The sequence below is a fragment of the Arachis ipaensis genome, chromosome B5, assembly GCF_059453495.1.
Source record: "Arachis ipaensis isolate K30076 ecotype BB chromosome B5, ASM5945349v1, whole genome shotgun sequence".
NCBI lineage: Eukaryota > Viridiplantae > Streptophyta > Magnoliopsida > Fabales > Fabaceae > Arachis > Arachis ipaensis.
The window spans coordinates 27872117-27893436 of NC_142440.1; the positions used below are offsets into that span (position 1 = coordinate 27872117).

The 21320-nt window shown below is 35.5% G+C and overlaps 2 protein-coding genes and 2 pseudogenes across 7 annotated transcripts; 3 read left to right on the top strand and 1 right to left on the bottom strand.

The window, feature by feature from the left end:
- Positions 1-814: 814 nt before the first annotated feature.
- Positions 815-2648, bottom strand: LOC107641827 (xyloglucan O-acetyltransferase 1-like; annotated as a pseudogene). Its single transcript, XR_015883620.1, has 2 exons — positions 2277-2648; positions 815-1971 (listed from the first exon to the last, which is right to left on the bottom strand). The product of XR_015883620.1 is annotated as a xyloglucan O-acetyltransferase 1-like (transcript).
- A 547-nt stretch (positions 2649-3195) lies between these two features.
- LOC107640516 (heat shock protein 83-like) lies at positions 3196-5129 on the top strand. Its single transcript, XM_088488580.1, has 3 exons — positions 3196-3951; positions 4046-4326; positions 4808-5129. Exons 1-3 carry the CDS (start codon positions 3939-3941, stop codon positions 4979-4981), a joined length of 468 nt encoding a protein of 155 aa, XP_088344706.1. The 5' UTR covers positions 3196-3938; the 3' UTR covers positions 4982-5129.
- Positions 5085-11154, top strand: LOC107643522 (1-aminocyclopropane-1-carboxylate oxidase homolog 10). Of its 5 annotated transcripts, none has more exons than XM_088488578.1 (5): positions 5085-5219; positions 5937-6157; positions 6248-6450; positions 6778-6902; positions 7165-7553. In XM_088488578.1, the coding sequence occupies exons 2-5, from the start codon at positions 5963-5965 to the stop codon at positions 7173-7175; spliced, it is 534 nt and encodes a 177-aa protein (XP_088344704.1). In that variant the 5' UTR covers positions 5085-5219; positions 5937-5962; the 3' UTR covers positions 7176-7553. The 5 variants fall into 5 exon arrangements, 3 of the variants coding, with proteins under 3 accessions (XP_088344704.1, XP_088344705.1, XP_088344703.1); XM_088488579.1 differs by having other exon boundaries at positions 5087-5219; positions 5952-6157; XM_088488577.1 differs by having other exon boundaries at positions 5092-5219; positions 5852-6157.
- LOC107641825 (AP2-like ethylene-responsive transcription factor At1g16060) lies at positions 7303-17000 on the top strand (annotated as a pseudogene).
- The last annotated feature ends 4320 nt before the right edge of the window (positions 17001-21320 follow it).

A 21320-nucleotide genomic window follows, 5' to 3' on the forward strand; every position in this document is an offset into this window, starting at 1 on the left:
ATAAATATAGTAAAATGACATATTTCAATAAAAAAATTGTTAATAAAAACTTATATGAATTTTTGTTTCGCACAAAATAAAATTATTATATGTTTGTTTGCTTTTTACGTTGTATATATATTTTTTTAATTAAATTAGTATAATACAAAATCTTTTATCATTCTATTCATATTTAATGTTTTAATTTTGTTTCTCACAAAATAAAATTATATATATATAACACAAAATTTTTTATCATTGTGTTTATATTTAATATTATAATTTTATTTCACACAAAATAAAATTTATTTAAATTTTAATATTATATACATAATATATATATAACACAAAATTTTTTAGCATTGTGTTTATATTTAATATTATAATTTTATTTCACACAAAACAAAATTTATTTGAATTTTAATATTATATACATAATATATATTTAATATTATTTTTTTAAGATTCTAATATATCTTTTTTTCTAGATTTAGTACATGAATTTTCAACTTATTTTTTATGTATTATTTATTTTAATTCTAAAGTCCAATAATTTTTTTACAGACATATTGTTTTTAATATTTATATACTATTTTTTTATTTTGAACTACAGTCCAATACCTGAGACTTAAAAAAAAAATCTAAAACTTATCAAAAAATGATTAACCTGATTAACAGGTTACCTTTTTAAATCCAGACCATTCAAATAAAATATAATAAATGAAGGGTTCAGATTTACGAATTCACAAGGTGTGTAGCACTCCATACTTAGCAAGGAGCGTTTAAGGATGAGCCTTATAATCATAAGGAGGAAGATTAAACCACAAAAGGATTATTAACAAGAATGTGGAGAATGTCTCATCAGGAGTATTATTCAGCCTTTGAATGTAGCACCAACTTCTTCATAATCTCTAATAAAATTTCATTCCATGTATCTATAGGCCCTGGCAAACACCAATGAACACAATCATTTTGAACAATTTTGGATGCAAATGGAAAAGGATTCATATAAGGACCTGGATGGCCATCTGGTCTCAACAATGCTAACTTAGTCACATCCATTATCTCTAACCTAATTAACCCTCCAAATTCTTTGGCTTTCTCTTTAGCAATTTCCACTTCTTCCATCTCAATCCTTCTTATCTCAGCATCCATTCCTTCAACCTTCTTCTCCCCATCTTCATAAGGCTTATCCTTCAAACAAGTACCACCTTTATTCCACTCACCTTCAAAATGAGACGGTGAATACGTTCTAACTTCTAACAATCACATCGAGTTTGTCACCTTTAGTTGCTTTCGCTTCGATTATGGTATTAAGAGCAACCCTTAAAGCCTGTCTTAACGGATCATAAAAATCATTAACATGATGATTGCAATAACCAAGTTGTGGCAACTTTAGGCAACTTGAAATTGAACCACCCTCATAGTAAATTGAAGGAACATCAAACCAATGCCCTAGTGAAATTACAATCATGTCCATTTCATCCAAGTCCCTTGCCCACCTCTCATTAACATGATCCAAATAAATTGTATTGTAATGTGGCCCTTTCTGGGACCTCATATCACCTCTCACAAGAAATGGGGACCAATAGAAGGACAAGTTTGCATTGTGGGAGAGAATGTTCCATTTTCGTGAACCTTTATGGTACAGACGTTTTGGTTTTGATGAGTCATCATCATTATTACTACCAAGCATGCAAATAAGGGACTCAATTTGGTTCCTAGCAACAGAATCTCCAACAAATGCCACGTGTCTGTTCCTAATTAGTTGGAGAAAAGTACTAGGATCAAACCTAGGAAGGTTGCAATCATCATTGGGTTTCCATCTCCAATAAAGATACTCTGTGTTAGGCCTTCCATTAGCGATGCAATTTTGATTTTTCTTCATCTTGCAATATTTGGAGGTTCCATTATACAAAGGTCCTCTTTCGTCACGGACCCATTTGCCATTGGAGTAGTCACATGAATTCTCATTTGCATATTCTATTTTTCCTGAGGAGAAAAAAAAACAGAACATACATATTTAGAAACAATTTCTACTCCTCTCTATCTTAGATTTTATTTTCATCAATTTGTAACAGTTGTGTGTTTCTACGAACTTTTATTGCCAACTACAAAATAAAATAAAATAAAAGCTCATCAAAACTTTGCCAGAAACAATCATCAAGTATAGATCAAATACATATCTTTAGTAAATGAATAGAAACCATATCCGGTTAATAATTCAAACAAGCATATTATTCATATAAATTTGTTGCATATGAATGATTTTCCTTACAAGAATGAAGAATAAGTACCTGAAGAATTAGAAGAGGTGTTGATCATGAGTGGGGTGGAAATGGAATAATATGGAAGTTTGATTTGAAATGTAATGAAGGGAAGGGGGACAAAGTAAAATGAAATTATGAGTCCAATAATGGGAAATATGGCATAGAGAGTGTACGAGACTTTGAATGGGTTTGTAAGACCCATAATCTTCTAATGAACGTTCGTTACCTTGTTTCATATCCTAATAACCTTTCTTCTTCTCTTTAATATCGTTCTTCTTCTTGTTCTTGTCTTGGCCAAGAGAATTAAGAAGGGTAATGTCTAACATGCTCACAAGATAATTAGGAGCATCCATACTCCACATAATGATCAGAGCTAGTAATTATTAATCTATATGTATTTATAATCACCAAAATGTGATAATAGAAAACCAATGTGAATTTATGATGAGAAACTGGGTAGAATTGAAGGAAGAATGAGGGGACCAATAGAAGATAAGGTTTGTGATATTTTAACCTTTGATGCCGTGAATAAGATACAAACGAGAAGGGAATTTTTGAGGGAATTAATAAGTGATCTTTCCTAGTTTGATATCAGAGACAAACACAGAGGGAAAAAATATAAAAGAAAAAAAAGAATTAAGTATTCAATTCAGATCTGTACAATATTCTTGTTTCTTCCCAAGGATAGTTAATGAATAAAGAAACTCTACATTATAAGGAAGAGAGAATGAGGGGTAGCCTAAGCGACGGAGCCAAAAAAAAAATTTAGGCGCGAGGATAGAAATATTTATACTAAAATAAATGTTATTAAGTATTGTTAATTATATTAAAAATATAATAAAAATATAAAACTTAAAAAGAATTAAAAAAGCGTCCCCATTTCTAAAAGCGTGGCGAAAAGTTTTTGATCTTGACATGCTTTTAAAGCGTCCCCATTTCTAATATCTCTGCACCCCTAAAAAAGCGTGGCAAAAAAGTTTCCACTGAAAAAAAGGAACTCCAAGCCCCAAACGCGCTACACTAACTCATCAAACTTCTACTCTTCTCCTCTACAACACTATTACACTAAACGCTCTGAAAACCCTAACACTCAGCAAATCATGGAGCTCTGAAAACCCTAACGCTCAGACTTCTACTCTTCTTACTAACACTCACATTCAACTTCACCTCTTCCGCTCCAGCCGCCGCGTCGCCCGCCACCTCGTCGTCTTCGTCTCCGCCGGCCTCGACGCAAAACCCACCGTTCTCGTCGTCGAGAAGCTCGGCGAGGCGGGCCTCAAGCTGCTCAAGGAGTTTGCTAACGTGCCCTGAGGAGCTCTGCACTAAGATCTCGCTCTGCGACACGCTAATCGTCAGGAGTGGAACCAAGGTCACGCGCAAGGTGTTTCAGTCCTCCGCCGGTAGGCTCAAGGTTGTCGGAAGGGCCGGCGTCGGGATCGACAATGTGGATCTGGCTGCCGCCACCGAGCATGGCTGCCTGGTGGTTAAGTCCTCATCATCAGCACTTTCTACTCCAACAAGGAGATCTTCCTTCGCGAACTCATCAGCAACGTTTCCGACGCATTGGACAAGATCCGATTCGAGAGCTTAACTGATAAGAGCAAGCTCGATGCTCAGCCGGAGCTCTTCATTCGTCTCGTCCCCGACAAGGCCAACAAGACACTCTCAATCATCGATAGCGGAATTGGAATGACCAAAGCAGGTACCGTAAAATGCACTTCCAATTTTGTTCTGTATTTAGTCATGTGCTGTTTCTTTGAGTTTGATTACTGATTTGTTCGTGTGCGTGTGTGTAGATTTGGTGAATAATTTGGGAACAATAGCGAGGTCTGGGACGAAGGAGTTCATGGAGGCGCTGCAGGCGGGTGCTGACGTCAGCATGATTGGACAATTCGGTGTTGGGTTCTACTCTGCATACTTGGTTGCCGAGAAGGTGATTGTGACCACTAAGCATAATGATGATGAGCAGTACATTTGGGAATCCCAGGCTGGTGGCTCATTCACTGTGACCAGGGATACCAGTGGGGAGCAACTCGGAAGAGGAACCAAAATCACCCTCTTCCTCAAGGAGGATCAGGTAATACAGACACCTCAGCCCCATTTTGATTTCTATTAGCTCAGAAGTTTGATATTTTTGCTGTCGTTTTCTTCTGTATTGGATATGTATTCTTTGATTGGTGTTTTTATCTATATGATGTGGATATGTTTGGGTTAATAGGTTATTTGACGTGTTATATAATTCACCAATAGTAATATTTGATATGAAGTTTTTGTTGCAATGAGTTCGAAGGACACAAAAAATAATAATGGATAATTATGAACACGTGGAAATCGGAATCTTAGGAGTGTAAGGAACAACATAATTATTTCTGTATGAATTTATTTAGAAACACATTTAGGTCTGCACATCAATTTGATTCATTAAGTGCGTGCTTAGTTTTTAAACTTTAGGGGAACATTTAAAATGTTTCAGGTATTTTTTAATTGAAAGTTGCTTTAATTTGAGCTTGCAATGGAGATGATGGCTGAGTGATTGATATTGTCTTTGGTTTTAACAGCTGGAGTACTTGGAGGAGAGGAGGATTAAGGATCTTGTGAAGAAGCACTCGGAATTCATTAGTTATCCCATTTATCTTTGGACTGAGAAGACGACCGAGAAAGAGATTAGTGATGATGAGGACGATGAACCCAAGAAATTGAACTCTCAATTGTTGTATCGTCGTGTGTGCTGAAGTGAAGTAGCTTGAAGTCACATGTGTTGTACCGAGAAATGATTGATGGGGCGCGCAGATTTCATGAGCAGGATCCTGAGGTGAAGAGAGAGATCTATTCACGTGATATTTCAAGGATGGTGTATTACAACACCAACTTTGATTTGTACACAACACCTGCGGTTAATTGGAGGGATACACTCACTTGTGTATTGGCTCCAAGACCTCTTGATCCTCTCCAACTCCCTTCAATCTGCAGGTACATATGGTTTCTACTTTCTTCTTTCTATTTGTTGAAAGAATAGTACAGAATTCCATCATGCTAGTGGTTCCAACAACATACTAGTAGTTAGTTAATGTAAACCTTAAGAGATAGAGAAGAATCAAATGAAAGAGTGAGAGCTAATCTTTGTATAAAGTGAATTGTCATTCAGATCTTTTATAAGTGTGTAAAGAGTTACACTGCAGAGGTATATATATACACTTGTACTAAGCAAAGCTAAGCCAACCTAACTGCTACAACTACTTAGGTTTTTTTATAACTTATTACAGACCCTACACATTCAAGAACTTAAAGACTCATAAGCTGAACTATACATTAACAGTTAATTTTAGTTCTTGATACCAAATATATTAGTTATTAGTAAGTTTAGTGTATAAAATAAACCCAGAAGAGCTGCTGTGACTTTTAAGTGAACAGTAATAATATTTGGTGAGATTGATCCTCTTGAAGTATTCTATTCATAGCTTGATAAGACAATGTAGAGTCTTATAGTAAACTTGGTCACCACAACTTAATTGAAATAATTGCTCCATAGTCTGATAAGAATTTTGTGTTTTCTAGCTATTCATGATTGTGAAATCTAATTTCCTTGAGATATAATAATTAAGTATGCAGAGTATGTTAAGAAATTGGGACTAGTTCTATTTGAATTGCTTTCTGAAGCATTAGGCCTTAATCCCAATTATCTTAAAGACATAGATTATGCAGAAGGGCTTTTCATGCTTAATCATTATTACCCTCCTTGTCCTGAGCCTGAACTCACTATGGGAACAAGTGGCCATTGGGATTCTAGCTTCCTCACTGTTCTCCTACAAGACCAAGTTGGTGGACTTCAAATCTTCTATGAAAACCAGTGGATTGATATCACTCCCATTCCTGGTGCTCTCATTATTAACCTTGGTGATATGATGCAGGTAGTGATTATTTTATCAACTTTTTTATAGATATTTTTACACACTGCTTTGTGGCTATGTGATTTAATGCTTCAACATCATTTTTAACAGCTAATCACAAACAATAAGTTTGTGAGCTCCAAGCACAGAGTTTTGGCTCGAAAAACAGGTCCGCGAGTTTCGGTTGCATGTTTTTTTAGACAGCATCTTCAACCTGAGATTTCAAAAGTGTATGGACCAATAAGGGAGTTGGTGACAGAAGAGAATCCTGCAATGTATAAAGATATCACAGTGAAGGAGTTGATTACACACATGTATGCCATAGGATTAAATGGTGTCTCTGCACTAGAACACTTCAAGCTATTATGTATGCCATAGGATTTAAATTCACCTTATTTGAGTATTTGTACTGGACTCACATGTTTAATTTCCTTAACGAAAATAGATGAGGAAATACATCTCAGTCCTCTACTACTCTAAAACTCGAGATCCTTCAGCGCAGTGGTACTTCCAATCTGCTAAAGTAAAAAATTAGTTTGATAGGCATTGTACAGTATTTATAGTGGATACCTTTGTTGGTACTTCAAACTGCTTTTGTCTTGATGATTGTTCTGGTAACAGATTTTGTACTTCTTTGGCAGATTGGAAATTGTTTCTAATTGTAATCTGCACACAACAAACAAGGATTCAGTAATTGAGGAACCTGTTTCTAGCATGGGAGTTTGTCTGAGTGCCCAAGTTAAAGTTGAGAGCCTCTACAACACTGGTATTCCTTCCTTAATTCTCTTCTTCTTGGCTATGACCCTTTTAAGTGGAAATGCCTTTTTTACAATAATTGAGTTTGGATATTTGTGCTTGCATGTATATCATTCAAGTTTGTCCCTTTCTTCTCTCTCAATGCTTTTGAAGGAACCAAGGCAGAATTTTGATTAGCTAAAAACGATGGATTTAGGCATTCTAAGAAAACTATATATATTATGATTGAGTTGATCCCATAGTTTTCTTAGATTATATTATTTTATTTCTAGAACATACTTAATGATTGGGATGACGAAGAATGCTTGAAGATATTAAAGAATTGCTGGAACCATACACCGAATGATGGGAAGGTGATTGTGGTGGACAAAGTTCTTCCTGCAGTGCCAGAGCAGACAGATGTTGCTAAGATGGCTTTCAGGTCTGATGATGTTTCAAATGCCAAAAGGGAAGGAACGAACCTACCAAGATTTGTAAATCTGTATAATGATTGTCAAATTTGGTAAGCTAATTGAAGTATTGGATAGCATTGTATTTTTTGCTCAAGTTGAAAAGCTTATTGAGAAATTAGAGTTTTGAACTCGAGATTTATTTTGTATTTGAGTATTAATGTATAAAACAATTATAGCAAAAATTATATATGTCAGTAATTACTATTTAATTTGTCTTATAATAAAAATTGCATACTGGTTTGGTAATAAAAAATGACTGAAAATTTATAGTGTAGTGATAAAGGTAAAGTCAAAAAAAGGATTTTTTTTTTTATATAATTTGATAAGGCTATCGCCACGCTTTAAAAGCGTGGCCGTATCTCTCCCTATAGCCACGCTTTAAAAGCGTGGCCATATCTCTCACCTACGGCCACGCTTTTAAAAGTGACAATTTGTAAAAAAGAGTGGCAAAAAAAAGCGTGACGATAGGCTGAAAAAAGTGTGGCGATAGAGCAACCACCACCCTTTTAGAGGTCACTCTTTCAAAAGCATGGTGGTAGCTCAAAAAGCGTGGCAATAGACGTGTTTTCTTGAAGTGGTCACTCGTTTTACCCTGCACTGTGCTTGTTTTCTGATTCTCGACGCTGCACACGCTTTCGCCGCCGCTACACTCAGATCCACCACTTCATTGTTTTTTGTCACCTCTCTGTTCCTCTTTTTCATCAGCGACTCCGATCTCTGTCCTTCTCCCTCCACCTCTGCCTCTTTGACTTACTCTTTTAAAGTTCCATTTTATTATTTCCTTCACCTTCTTCTCCAACTTCTTTTTCATCATCATCATCAAATTCAATTCAAGTGAAGCACTACCACCACTCAGAGTAGGCTTAATATGAAAACTTGGCCGAACCGTCGGCCATTTGAAGGCATATGCGGGTAGGCTTGACTTCTCGGATCAGTCCGAGTTTCTTTATTAGTGAAGAAGGTATCAAATTGATACTCACCCCCAAGGTCACATAGAGCCTTCCTTGTGCAGGCGTCTCCCAGGTTGTAGGGTATCACGAAGCTTCCAGGATCTTGGAGCTTTTCTGGTAGGTCCCTTTGGATGACTGCACTGCACTCCTCAATGAGGAAGACTGTCTCTACTTCCCTCCAGTCCTTCTTATGGTTTAATATGTTTTTCATGAACTTGGCATAAGAAGGTATTTGTTCAAGGACTTCTGCAAATGGGATTTTGATCTCCAATGTCCTGAGGTAGTCTGCAAATCTAGCAAACTGCTTATCCTTTTCCGCTTGGCAGAGTTTTTGAGGATAAGGCATTCTATTTCTGTATTCAGGTATGCTGAGAGGTACAGAGGGGGTGTGTCTATAATACCAGACTGAGGGGTACTAGCTGGCTTAAGAGGGATGTTCTTTGAATGGACACCTGCTTGTGGTTCCCTAGCTAGGCGTTCAACGCCCAGGCTGCTCCCTTCCTAGCGTTGAACGCCAGTATTGCTCCCCACTGGGAGTTCAACGCCCTGGATTATACCTTGGGATGTTGTTTTCCTATTTTCTGGCGTTCCCTCTTCACCTTGCTTCTCACCGTCATTAGATTGGCTGTTTAGTGTCCTTCCACTCCTCAACTGGATGGCTTGGCACTCTTCTCTTATCTGGTTAGATAAGTGTTGTTTGGCCTGATTCAGCCGTGCCTCTATTTTCTTGTTCGAGGCACGGGTTTCTTGCAACATTTTTTGCAAACTCAGCAGTTGTTGTGTGAGAGAGCTTAGTTGCTGAGTTAATGATTCATCCTGTTTAAGAGGGTCTGGTTCAGTGTACACTGCCTTGACCTCTCTGTTTATTATAGTTTCACCAAATGAGTATAAATGCTGGTTACTGGCGACGGTCTCAATGAGTTCATGAGCCTCTTGAACTGTCTTTTTCATGTGGATAGAACCCCCTGCAAAATGATCTAGGGACATCTTGGCTCTGTTGGTGAGTCCATAATAGAAAATGTTTAGTTTCACCCATTCTGAAAATATTTCTGTGGGGTATTTTCGCAGCATCATTCTATATCTCCCCCAAGTATCATAGAGAGATTCACTCTCTTCTTGGTTGAAATTTTGAATATCCAGTATGAGCTGGGTTAACTTCTTTGGGGGAAAGTATACTAGCATATTCCATGTTTTCAAGCTGGACTTGGGTTGGTTATCTAACCACCTTCTTGTTTGACCTTTCACAGCAAAGGGGAATAGTAGCAGCCGGTAGACATCCTGGTCTATCCCTTCAGCTTGTACTGTGTCAGAAATCCGTAGGAAATCTGCAAGGAAATCTGTGGGCTCCTCCTGTGGGTAGGGGTGGCAACGGGGCGGGTAGGGGCAGGTTTTTGCTCTACCCGACCCCGCCCCGCCTGACAAAAAACCTGCATGAAACCCGCCCCGCCCTACCCGCGGGTAGTAAAATGTTAAACCCTAACCCGCCCCTGCGGGTACCCGTCCCGCCCCTACCCGCCCTATAATTATTAAATCCAACAAATAAAATAAAATTTTAAAAATTATATAACTACCATTTACAAACATAACATAAATTAAAGTAAAAATTTATATATGATATAATATTATTAATCATTTTACTAATTATTTTATATATGTTACATATATTATATATTAAAAATATATACCGGGGCGGGTTTAACCTAAACCCGACCCCGCCCCGCCCTGCCCAAGAACCAGCCCCGTTTAAAACCCGCCCGGTGCGGGGGCGGGTAATTACCCGCCCCGAGCGGGTAGGGGCGGGGTAGTGTTGCCACCCTTACCTGTGGGAGTCCCTGGAACTGGTAGTTTTGCTGCACTAGAGTGATGAGCTGTGGGTTGAGCTCGAAGTTTGCTGCTCAAATAGGAGGTACGCAAATGCTTCTTTCATAGAAGTCAGGAGTGGGAGCTGTATAAGACCCCAGGGTTCTTCTGGGTGGTGTATTCCCAGTTGGGTCCATAGTGGACTTTTCCTGCTTCTGCTTACACAAACGATAAGCAAGAAAAATTGGAAGTCTCTATGTCACAGTATAAAACTCCTAGTGAAATGTCCAAATTGGAATTAAAATTTAAAAGATTTTGAAATTTGATTTTGAAATTTGAAAATTGGATTCTAAAATTTGAATTTTGAATTTTGAAATTTAAATAAGACGGGAGAACAAAATTTTTTTGAAAAGGGAAAGATACGATAAAAATTCAAACAGAAATAGAAAGACAACTAATAAGACACCAAACTTAAAATTTTTAGAATTTAATAAACCACTATTTTATGGTTTATTTTGTACTGAATTGAGTATATTTTATCCACTATTCTCACACTTATCCATATAATTTGCATGTTTTTAAGTTTCCTACTGAATTTTGTGCTATGATTGAAAATATGCTTCCTAGGCCTTTAAATTACTAATTTTTAATCCTCTCTTATTACCATTCAATGTCGTGATTCGTGTGTTAAGTGATTTCAGGTTTATGAGGCAAGAATGGCTTAGAGGATGGAAAGGAAGCATTCAAAAGTGGAAGGAACTCAAAGAACTAAAGATTTGAGAAGCTGGCTTCGACGCGTACGCATGGATGACGCGTGTGCGTAACCAGGAGCGTCGTTCAATGACGTGTAAGCATGACTAACGCGTACTCGTGACCCACGCGTACGCGTGACTAGCGGCACGTGCTGCACTAAAGTGAATATGCTGGGGCGATTTCTGGGCTGATTTTGGCCCAGTTTCATGCCAAAAAATAAAGACAAGAGGTTGAGGATGGAGCTGGGAAAATAATCAATCAATCAATCATTCATTCATTCACACACTTTAGGTTTTAGATGTAGAATTCTAGAGAGAGAGGCTCTCTAAGTTTTAGGGTTTCTTCTTTTATTTTCAGTTTCATCTAGGTTTAGGTTCTACTTCTTATATTGATTCAAGTTACTCTTTTAATTTCTTGTTATTATCTCTTTGCATTCCTTAGTTTATATGTTGTTACCTTTACCTTGTTGCTTTATTGTTCATGACTCCTTGTTTGGTTCCAATTTCCTTTTAATGCATTTTGAGGTATTTTATGTTTATTGTCGTTATCTTTAATTTGTTGTTATTGTTCTCTTGCAATTGTTAGTTTTAGATTTTACTATTTCGTGTTAATTTTCTATGTTTTTGTTTTGTATCTTCCAAGTGTTTGATAAAATGCTTGGTTGGGTTTTAAAATAGATTTTTGTTTTCTTGGCTTGGATTGGGTAATTCGGAGACTCTTGAATTGTCAAAGTCTCTTGTTGATTGGTGATTGAAAGTCGCTAGTTGGCTTGAGCTTCAATAAATCTAATCTTTGATTAGGACTAGTGAACTCAAGTTGATTTTGTTCACTTGACTTTCCTTCAATTGTTAGAGGTTAACTAAGTGAGAGCAAAATGCAATTACCATCACAATTGACAATGATAATGAGGATATAAATTTCAATTCTCAACCCTTGTCAGGACTTTTCTTAGTTGTTTGTTTATTTTCTCGTTATTTACATTACATGTCTCTTATTACAAAAACCCCAAAAGATATCTTTTCATAGCCAATAATTGCATACTTCCCTGCAATTCCTTAAGAGACGACCCGAGATTTGAATACTTCGGTTATTTTTATTGGGTTTGTTTAAGTGACAAACAAATTAAACGTTGAACGAGGATTGTTGTTAGTTTAGAACTATACTTGCAACGCGATGTTATTGAGAAATTCTAGACCGCCATTTTCCTCCGTCAGAATCAAACAAAGAAAAATAGCAAGAACAGTTCGAATACCAAGAAGAAAAATAGGACACTTTTTCAAAAATTTAAGAAAATGAAGACACAAAAAGACACCAAATTTGAAGACGGACACATGACTCAAACAAAAGAAGAAGTTTTTATTATATATATATATATATTAAATAATTTTTGAAATAAAGAAAATATAAAATAGAATCAAAAGAAAAACAGTAAAAATACCTGATCTAAGGAACAAGACAACCATTAGTTTGTCAATCACAAACAATCCCCGGCAACGGCAGCAAAAACTTGGTGCGTAAAATTAAACTCTGCACAACTTAACCGGTAAGTGCACGGGGTCATCTAAGTAATACCTCAGGTGGGTGTGGGTTATCCTGCAATCTGTGGTTATCCTGCAGATCTCAATCAGGCGAATAGAAAGATAGTTGTTGGGTGTTGTAAGCGCATAAACAAGCAATAACAAAAGCGATAAATGATTGGTGTAGAGACAGTAATGGTGGATCAGTTAAGGCTTTAAAGATGCTTCTTCTTCTGGATTAATACGTCATACCCACTATTCCAATGATGAATGATTCATTCAATGGCAAGGCTGTAAGTGATTAGGCCAATGGTCATGGTCACTAATCTCCTCAGGTCTAGACCAAACATCCGAACAGACTAGATCAATCTGGGACAGGATGAAGCACACGTGACTCAATCTCTTGACGATCCTACTCAAACGACACAGACAAGGTCAGATCTTCCAAATTAGAGATTGATGATCTTATGGGTCTAGCCCTTAGAGCCATAGGAACCTCAGTTATCCCAGACTAACGAGATTTTATGTCACATACCCCAATTAGCCCAGATAATTCTATTGGAACCCGTGATGCATCATCAAGTTGTAGTTCAATACTATCCGGGTCAGGACTCGTAACTCATGTAGAATCGAGATTCTAAGGATGAAGAGTGACAATGCATCATAGAATAGAATCAAACATTTGTTGGAATGGAAAAGTACTTGTATTAATTCATTGGAATCAGCAGAGCTCCTAACCTTAACCTAGGAGGTTTAGTTGCTCGTATTGTACAGAAAGTAGTATCAATTGTTCTGAGGGGATGAAGATCCTAAACATGGGTGATCTTCGCCTATATATACTAGCCTAATAACTAAGAAGTACAAAAATGTGATAGACTAGACTAAAGGTGCGAAAATCCACTCTTGGACCCACTTTGGTTGAGTGCTTGGGTTGAGCTTGGCGTCCAACTTGAGGAATGGGCGTTGAACGCCCATTAGGGGGTTGTCCATGCTGCCTTGTGCTCCTTGGGTGGCGTTGAATGCCATGAAGGGAGTGATTTGGGCGTTCAACGCCCCAAGAAGAGTGATTTGGGCGTTCAATGCCCAATATGGGTAGTCTCCTTCGAAGAAAAGTATAAACCATGATGTATTTCTAGGAAGCCCTGGAAGTAGCTTTCCAACGCTGTTGAGAATGCGTCATTTAGATCTCTGTAGATCCAGAAATGCTCGTTTGAATGCACGGAGGTCAGAATCTGACAACATCTGCTACGCTTTCCTTGCATCTGAATCGAACTTTGCCAAAACTCTCCAATTTCAGCCAGAATTTACTTGAAATCATAATAAATCACAACAAATCAAAGTAAAATAAAAAAATATGAATTTTTCACTGAAACCTATTAAAACATAATAAAACTCAACAAAACATAACTAAAATACTAGGAAAATAATGCCAAAAAGTGTATAAAATATCCGCTAATCACCACCGTTGCCAAGGTCTTCCAGTTCCAGAGCCACCATTGCTGCGTCGTCCTCAGATCTACTCTTTCAATTGAAATTGCTTCCGACTTGTAGCTGTGGACTCGAGGATTCAGAACTTGAGGAACCAGGAGGTCAAAAGTGGTAGAGATCATCATTACAATTGTTCGTCGTTTTTGTGATAGAGTGCTAGCCATCGTCATCCACTTTTTCTCGGTGATTGGCTTGATTATCATAGCTTCTCTGCATAGTAAGATTTATTGATCAATGTGATTCATTTGACTTGATGTGAAATTCTGCATAAATTTGATAATATCCACTAGTTAGGTTTAACTGAACTTGATTTCATTAAAATTTTGAACTTTGAATTTTGAAATTAGGAATTGTTGCAACGAATTGGTATTATCATTTTCGTGTAACACTGGGTTCTACTATTTAATCATTATTTCCCGAATGTATTGGCAATATAGCAATTTGACAAAGCTTATTTCTGTGTTACATATCACCGTGGTGTTTTTTTGAATTTTGTTATCTAATTTTATTCTTTACACTTTACATTATGTTTTGCTTTTCAGTACATTGATGAGTTAGATATGAAAATAAAGAAGTATCTCAGAGGAGAAGCTGCTTCTTTTGAGGTATATAATATTATTATAGTTTCTAGAATCAATACGTTGGCAGCCAATTATATTATCTCTTAATCTTAATTTATAGGATTTTAAAGATAGGAATCTCAAGCAGCTACCTGTCAGAGAAGAATTATATGACAATGCTACGAAAGTTACTGCCAAGGTGGAAAAAGTAAGCTGTTTTTCATGTGTCTTTTATGTTCAACAATTAAACTAAATTTATCCTTTTGTTTAATGATCTCTATATGACATGCTATAGGAAGAATTCAATTTTAGTTGTGCATTATATTCTTATTTGAAATTGACTAAATTCAAGATTAAGTATTAGATTTAACTAAATCTAAATTTGATGTGTGAAGAACTTTGAGAATTAAAAGAAATCTTGTGCTTGGTCTGGGATTACCGAGATCAATCAGATGATCCATATTCAAGGTTTTATATATAGGTTCTTGTTTGATGTAGTATATTTTTTATCTGGCTTGTTGAATTTTACGTTATCAAGCTAGTAATTAACTTGGACAAAACAGTTGGACAAATAATAATGGCATAAAAAATATTTCTCTTACGTGTGAAAATTAGAAAAGTAGTTACCAATAGTGTCCCATAATCCAAAGTCAACTGTACTGCCATCAACCACAACATTTACACTAAAGTTGTCAAAAATTGTAGGCACATAGTGCTAATTTTTTGCTTAAGTTTAAGCTTGGTTTTTTTCTCCTATTTGAAAGGCATGCTAGCAAGTTTTAGTGATAATTTCTTGCTTGTTTCTATTTGTAAATATTCCAATATTATACTCTATTTTTTGTTTTTCTTTTAAGTATTTATGCATTCTTGGATTGGCGTGACACTCCTCAAATCTTGAGTGCAGATCACAACATTTAACATTTCATTAGTTGTCCATGGAACCATTGCGAAAAAATGATGATTTTTAGAAGGTAATTTTTTCTTCTGCAAATGGAGAGGCACTAATACTCTTTTTGCAGCATGACTTTCCTTAACTCCTGTGAAATTGATTCTTGTACAGGAAGAATCTAACCCATATGTTGTTCGCATTAGCATGGGCATCTTCAGAGTCTTGGTTAGTTCTTTAGGGATAACAACCATTACAACAATTAGAAGGATTGTATCAAATCACAAGGCATTCCAGGTCTGATTGCGCATCATCATCATCACATTTTTTTTCTTTTCAATTCTTGTTCGAATGTTAGCATATTTATAAAATAGTCAATGATAAGTATATTGAATTAGCTTTTTATAAAAAAGAAAGAAAAAAGGAAAATGTGAATTAGTTAATGACTAGATCACCTATATAGGGTTCGTTGAAAGGCTAGATGTTTTGACCTGTAAATCGGGTGTCTTTGTGTTCGAACCATAAGAATACAAAAATTAGCCTTTGAGATCACTTATGGGACAAGCTCTCTTGGAGCATAACACAAAGGAAGAAAGGGAAGCAAGGTATTGGCAGCTTCTTTTTTTTTTACCGGTTTTATGTCAATTGTTTTGTTAGTTAGGCAAGAATTTGTTTATTCTTCTGACATAATTTTTCCTTTCACAATCCTCAAACTTTGTCTTTGGAACTTGGATTGGGATTGACTATTTTGACTACAATTTACCTTGGTAAGTAGCTTAGTACACAAGCCAAGATTTTACTTTGGTAACTGTTATTCAATAATGAAAAGGCAAATAATCTTCCATATTATCACATGGGCATATGATGAAGAAGAATCTACTGCTAGAGCATATGATTTAGCTGCACTTAAGTACTGGGGAACATCAACTTTCACCAATTTTCCGGTATGGTAATAGATATTCCCTATTAAGCGATAGTCTATTTTAGCTTAAGCTTAAATGCAAATTATTTATGACCTAATATCCTCATGCTTCTTCCTACAGATATAAGATTATGAGAAAGAGATTGAGATCATGCAAACTATGACAGAAGAAGAGTACTTGGCTACTTTAAGGAGGTAAGATAGATAGAATTCACAAGATTGGTTTAAGAGAATTACCAAGATCACTTCACTCATATTTTCACTTTCTTTTTAACTTGCAGAAAGAGCAGTGGCTTTTCAAGAGGTGTATCAAAGTATAGGGGTGTTGCAAGGTGATACTCCAAAAGAAAATATGAACATCATGAGTTCTGGATTGCAGTAGATGAATATGAATCACTAATACTTGTTTAGTATATTACAGGCACCACCACAATGGTAGATGGGAAGCACGGATCGGAAGAGTTTTTTGGAAACAAAAATCTCTACCTAGGCACTTACAGTAAGTTAAATTGCTAGACCCCATAAGAGCTCTACAAAACTAGATTGAGATTCTGCGTGCACACACACACAAGCAATAGTTAACCCAACTTAACTTGGATTAGTTGAAGCTTAATGGATTTTAGATACTGATAATTGTGTTAAAACAAAATTGCATATCTATTGACTTTCATTCACAACTTCTCTAGACATGTTGACCAGAATCTGAATTTCCACTGTCCTGCAACAGGCACCCAAGAAGATGCTGCTCGTGCTTATGACATAGCAGCCATCGAGTATTAGTAAAGATATATTCATTGAACAAGATATATTGGAATTATAGTTCATTTCCATTTCTATAGCAAAAATAAAAGTCTTAAGATATATTTCTTTTTCATAATATTACTTTTAGTATAATTATAGGCTTGTAGCATTTTTTATTGTTTAGATTTGTAATATGATTTATTATTTTTCAAGAGAAATGTATGTATCAATATTTGAGTTTAATGAAATATCTCATTTTGTAGTAATTAATTTGAGTATATTATAATTAAAAAAAGTCTTAAGATTTTAGCGGCAATAGTAATGGCAACTAAAAGTGAATAACATTACAATTTTAGAATAATTTTTAGTGGCCATATAAATTGCCGGTAAAATAGATTTTGGCGGCAATAATAATGGCTACTAAAAATGAATAACATTGGAATCTTAGAATTACTTTTGGTGGACATATAAATTGCCAAGAAAATAGCCATTAAAAGTTATATACTTTTTGCGACTATTAAAAATGTCTTTACTGGCAAATATTATAATTGCCGCTAAAACCTTTTAGTGACAAAGTATAAGACGGATAATGTCTAATTGCCAGTAAATATATTAGCGGTTATTTTTATTGCCTCTAAAAGCAAAATAAATGGTCGCTAAAAGTGATTTTTTTTTTTAATGAACAAGTAGAACCAACTCAAGTGCAAAATAAACTAATTCAGGAACAGGAAAAAAAAAGAAACAAGGGGAAGAGGAAGTAAATTGAAAAGATAATAAAAAAGAAAAGGAAGGAGAAGGCATTAAAGAAGACCTGAAAAAGCTTAGGGAATGGTCGTCGTCCTCGTAAAGAGTCAAAACTCAAAAGATACACCACACAGTTTGAAAAGTGAAAGCACTTTAGTGTCTTGTTTTTGTTGTCGCTGCTGTAACTCGTTATCGCCGCTGCTTCTCACTGTCGCTGCTACTCCTTGCATGCTCCACGGTCATCGTTGCTGTTTCTATGTTTGTTTCTGTTTTTATTTCTTCTATTTTTGTTTCTGATGAAGAAAAAGAAAAAATACTGTAATGAAAAAAAGAAAAAAAAATAATTTAGTTCAAAATATGATTTTAAAACTACATTAAATCATAAAGACGATTTTATATGTAAAAAAATATTAAAAACAAAAAAAAATTTAGTCTATAATTTAAAAATTAAAATCATACTTAACTCTAGATAATATCACCTAGCTAAATTCAAGAGCATAACATTTTCCATCAATGACATTGTAAAAGGTAAAGGTGGTGATGTGAGTCAGTTCCTCTTCCAGTCTTCCACCTAACTTATACTTTCTTTTTATTATAAAATAAAACTTGTCACGAACTTGTAGTTACCCACTAATTTCAACCATTGTAACTGTCACCGACACTATTAAGGGGGATAAATAGACAATCACGTACTCGGCCCTAGATATTCATAGTTCAAAGTACAGTACCATATGTGTCTGTCTGTCACCTACAAAATTCACACTACTCCTCAGTCACTTAGAATGTTTATATCATTCTTGATTATCCTGAAAATGTAACGTTAAGCTGCAGTTTCTAACCGTAAATTATAGTTTAATTAATCAAACAACTGATGATAATTATTATAGCAATTCCAGTAACCTACTCCATTCGTGATCAGATTAAATTATTCTTGTTACCATTATTTTAGTCTTCTAGAAGCTTCAACGTGAACGCAGTTAGTTGTCCAGTGATATATTAATTGCATGTGTCATGCTCCAACTCATCACACATGAAAAGGCAACTTTTTTAAAAGAAATAAAATAAAATAACCTATAAGAGATGATGCCGAGTTATATAATCCAACAATATATGAGAGAATATCTTCATCAATCATATATATATATATATATAATCAACTTCACATGAAATTAATAATTGAGAATCGTTAGATAAAAATTTAGTTAAATTAGTCAAATTATTTAAAGTCTCTCAACTATCAACGTTACATAAAGTTAACTGCACATGAATTATTAACATACATATATATATATATATATATATATATATATATATATATATAAGAGTCACTTAGATAAAGACGTTTAAAACATCTTTTTTTAAATATATTTTTTAATAATTAAAATTCAATACATATAATTGATTAAATCGTGTTATTTTTATCAAAATTAGATCAGACAAATTGATTTAGCCAAAAAATTAATAAACTAAATCTTGAATTGGTCTAAATTAATATTTTTTTAATAGAAAATGATTACAATACCCTTATCATGGAAAATAATAAAATACTCTTATTATATATATATATATATGAATTATGAAAATCTTAAATTCTAACTCTTTTCTTCCTTAGTGCCGTCATGGGGTTAAGATTTAGGGTTATATATATATATATATATATATATATATATATATATATAATGTGAGTATTTTAGTCATTTTTTATAATAGAGTATTGCAGTTATTTTTTATAAAAATAAAATATTAATTTAGATCGATTTAAAATTTGGTTTATCGATTTTTTGGCTAAATCAGTTCGTCTGATCTAATTAATTATGACAAAAATAATACGGTTTAATCGATTACATATATAAAATTTTAATTGTAAAAAAATATCTTTAAAAAAAATATTTTAGACATTTTTATCTGAGTGACTTCCTACATATATATCTGCATATGAATGTCAAATATCGAAGTAGTTATTTACTAAACTAGATAATTCTAATTAATCTTCACTAAGCTTTTTTTTTTTTTGGCGGGTGAAATCTGATGTCAAAGGTAATAATACGCAAAAGAGAAAGTATAAAAGAATAGCACATATACTTAATAACGCAAACAATGAATTAAAAAATGTCAAATTAATTTTAAAATTTAAATTATTAATTAATTAAATATTATTAGATTTTAAAATTTAAAATTTAAAATTAACACTCCTAAATACATTTACACTACATCGATTTCTACTATTTCATCATAACAATATTTTTGACTTCCACCTCACAGTCTTCATAGTATCCCGTCGGTTCACATTCACATTTCACCGTCGCCGCCAAAAGCAGCTTTGACGCAAAGTGCTTGCTATCCGAGAGTGCCGCTGTCCTGTGATACATGTGCAGCTTCAACCATTGTCGTTTCACGATCCTGTGCTCTTGCCTACGCTGCTTTTCACGACCCCAGGGCTGCTGCCACCTCCACAGTGCCCTGCCAGTCCTCCTCCACAATTCACCATCACCGCCCGCGAAAACTTTGATGCGAGGTGCTTGTCCGTCCGAGAATGCCGCTGTCCCGCGATACCTGTGCAATCGTAGCCACTACTATTTTGCGATCCCGTGCTCCCGCCGCCGTTGCTGTTCACGACTCTTATCAATTAAGTCGGATGTTCATTTTACTAAGTATGCAGATGATTCTTTTAATTCTAAAGTGGATGTTTATTTGGGTATGCCATTACTTGATTTGCTTGATTCTACAAGCACAAGCTCCGTAAAATGTTCATTTTACTATGTATGCATATGGTTCTTTTCACTAAGATATAGATGTTTATTTGGGTCATACTATTTGGGTAAACGAAGCAAAACAGCATGCGATGAAAATGGCAAAGACACGATGCAGCGGCATGGAAGCAAGGGCAGAGGTGCAGGGAGCGCGATGCAAGGAAGAAGAAGGTGCAGCGGCGGCGTCGATTACAGAGAACACATGGATGGTGTGATGCATGGGAGAAGAAGGTGCAGCAGTGGTGCGGCGCGTTACTTCTTCAGACGATGGTGGCGCTGGTGAGGTGCGTTGGTGACGGGGCGACAGGAAATGGGGAGTAAAGCGGCTGCAATAAAAAGAGAGAAAGGTGGAAGGTAAGAGACTAAGGTTGTAATGGATAAATGGGGTGGAATATTTTTTGTTTTAGTGGGCCTGGAGTGCAACTCATTGTTCACGTTGTTCGCACCCCGAATAAAGTTAAAAAAAAAAAAACAATCCACCCAAATTATCCAACCAAAGAACCCCATTCAATAATTCAAAAATTTTAACCATCCATGATACCTTAATTTACCAAAGCACTAGCTTTTTCCTTAAACCCTCTGCTATCGCCACTTCACCAACCAGCCCCTTTCGCCGGCATCACTCTCTCCCTCACTGGATATCATCATCCTGAGTTCTTCACACCGTCGCTTGGTCACTAACTAGCCCCATCGTCGCCGTCGGGATCCTCCTCACTGAGTCACCGCCACGTCAAGGAGAATTTGAGATAACATCAAATCTAATCAAATAACCATCCACTTAAGAATAAAAATAATCATCCACATGCCTATTGAATTGAACATCCAGCATATTTTAATTGTATCTAACTAAACCCAATCCAATCAA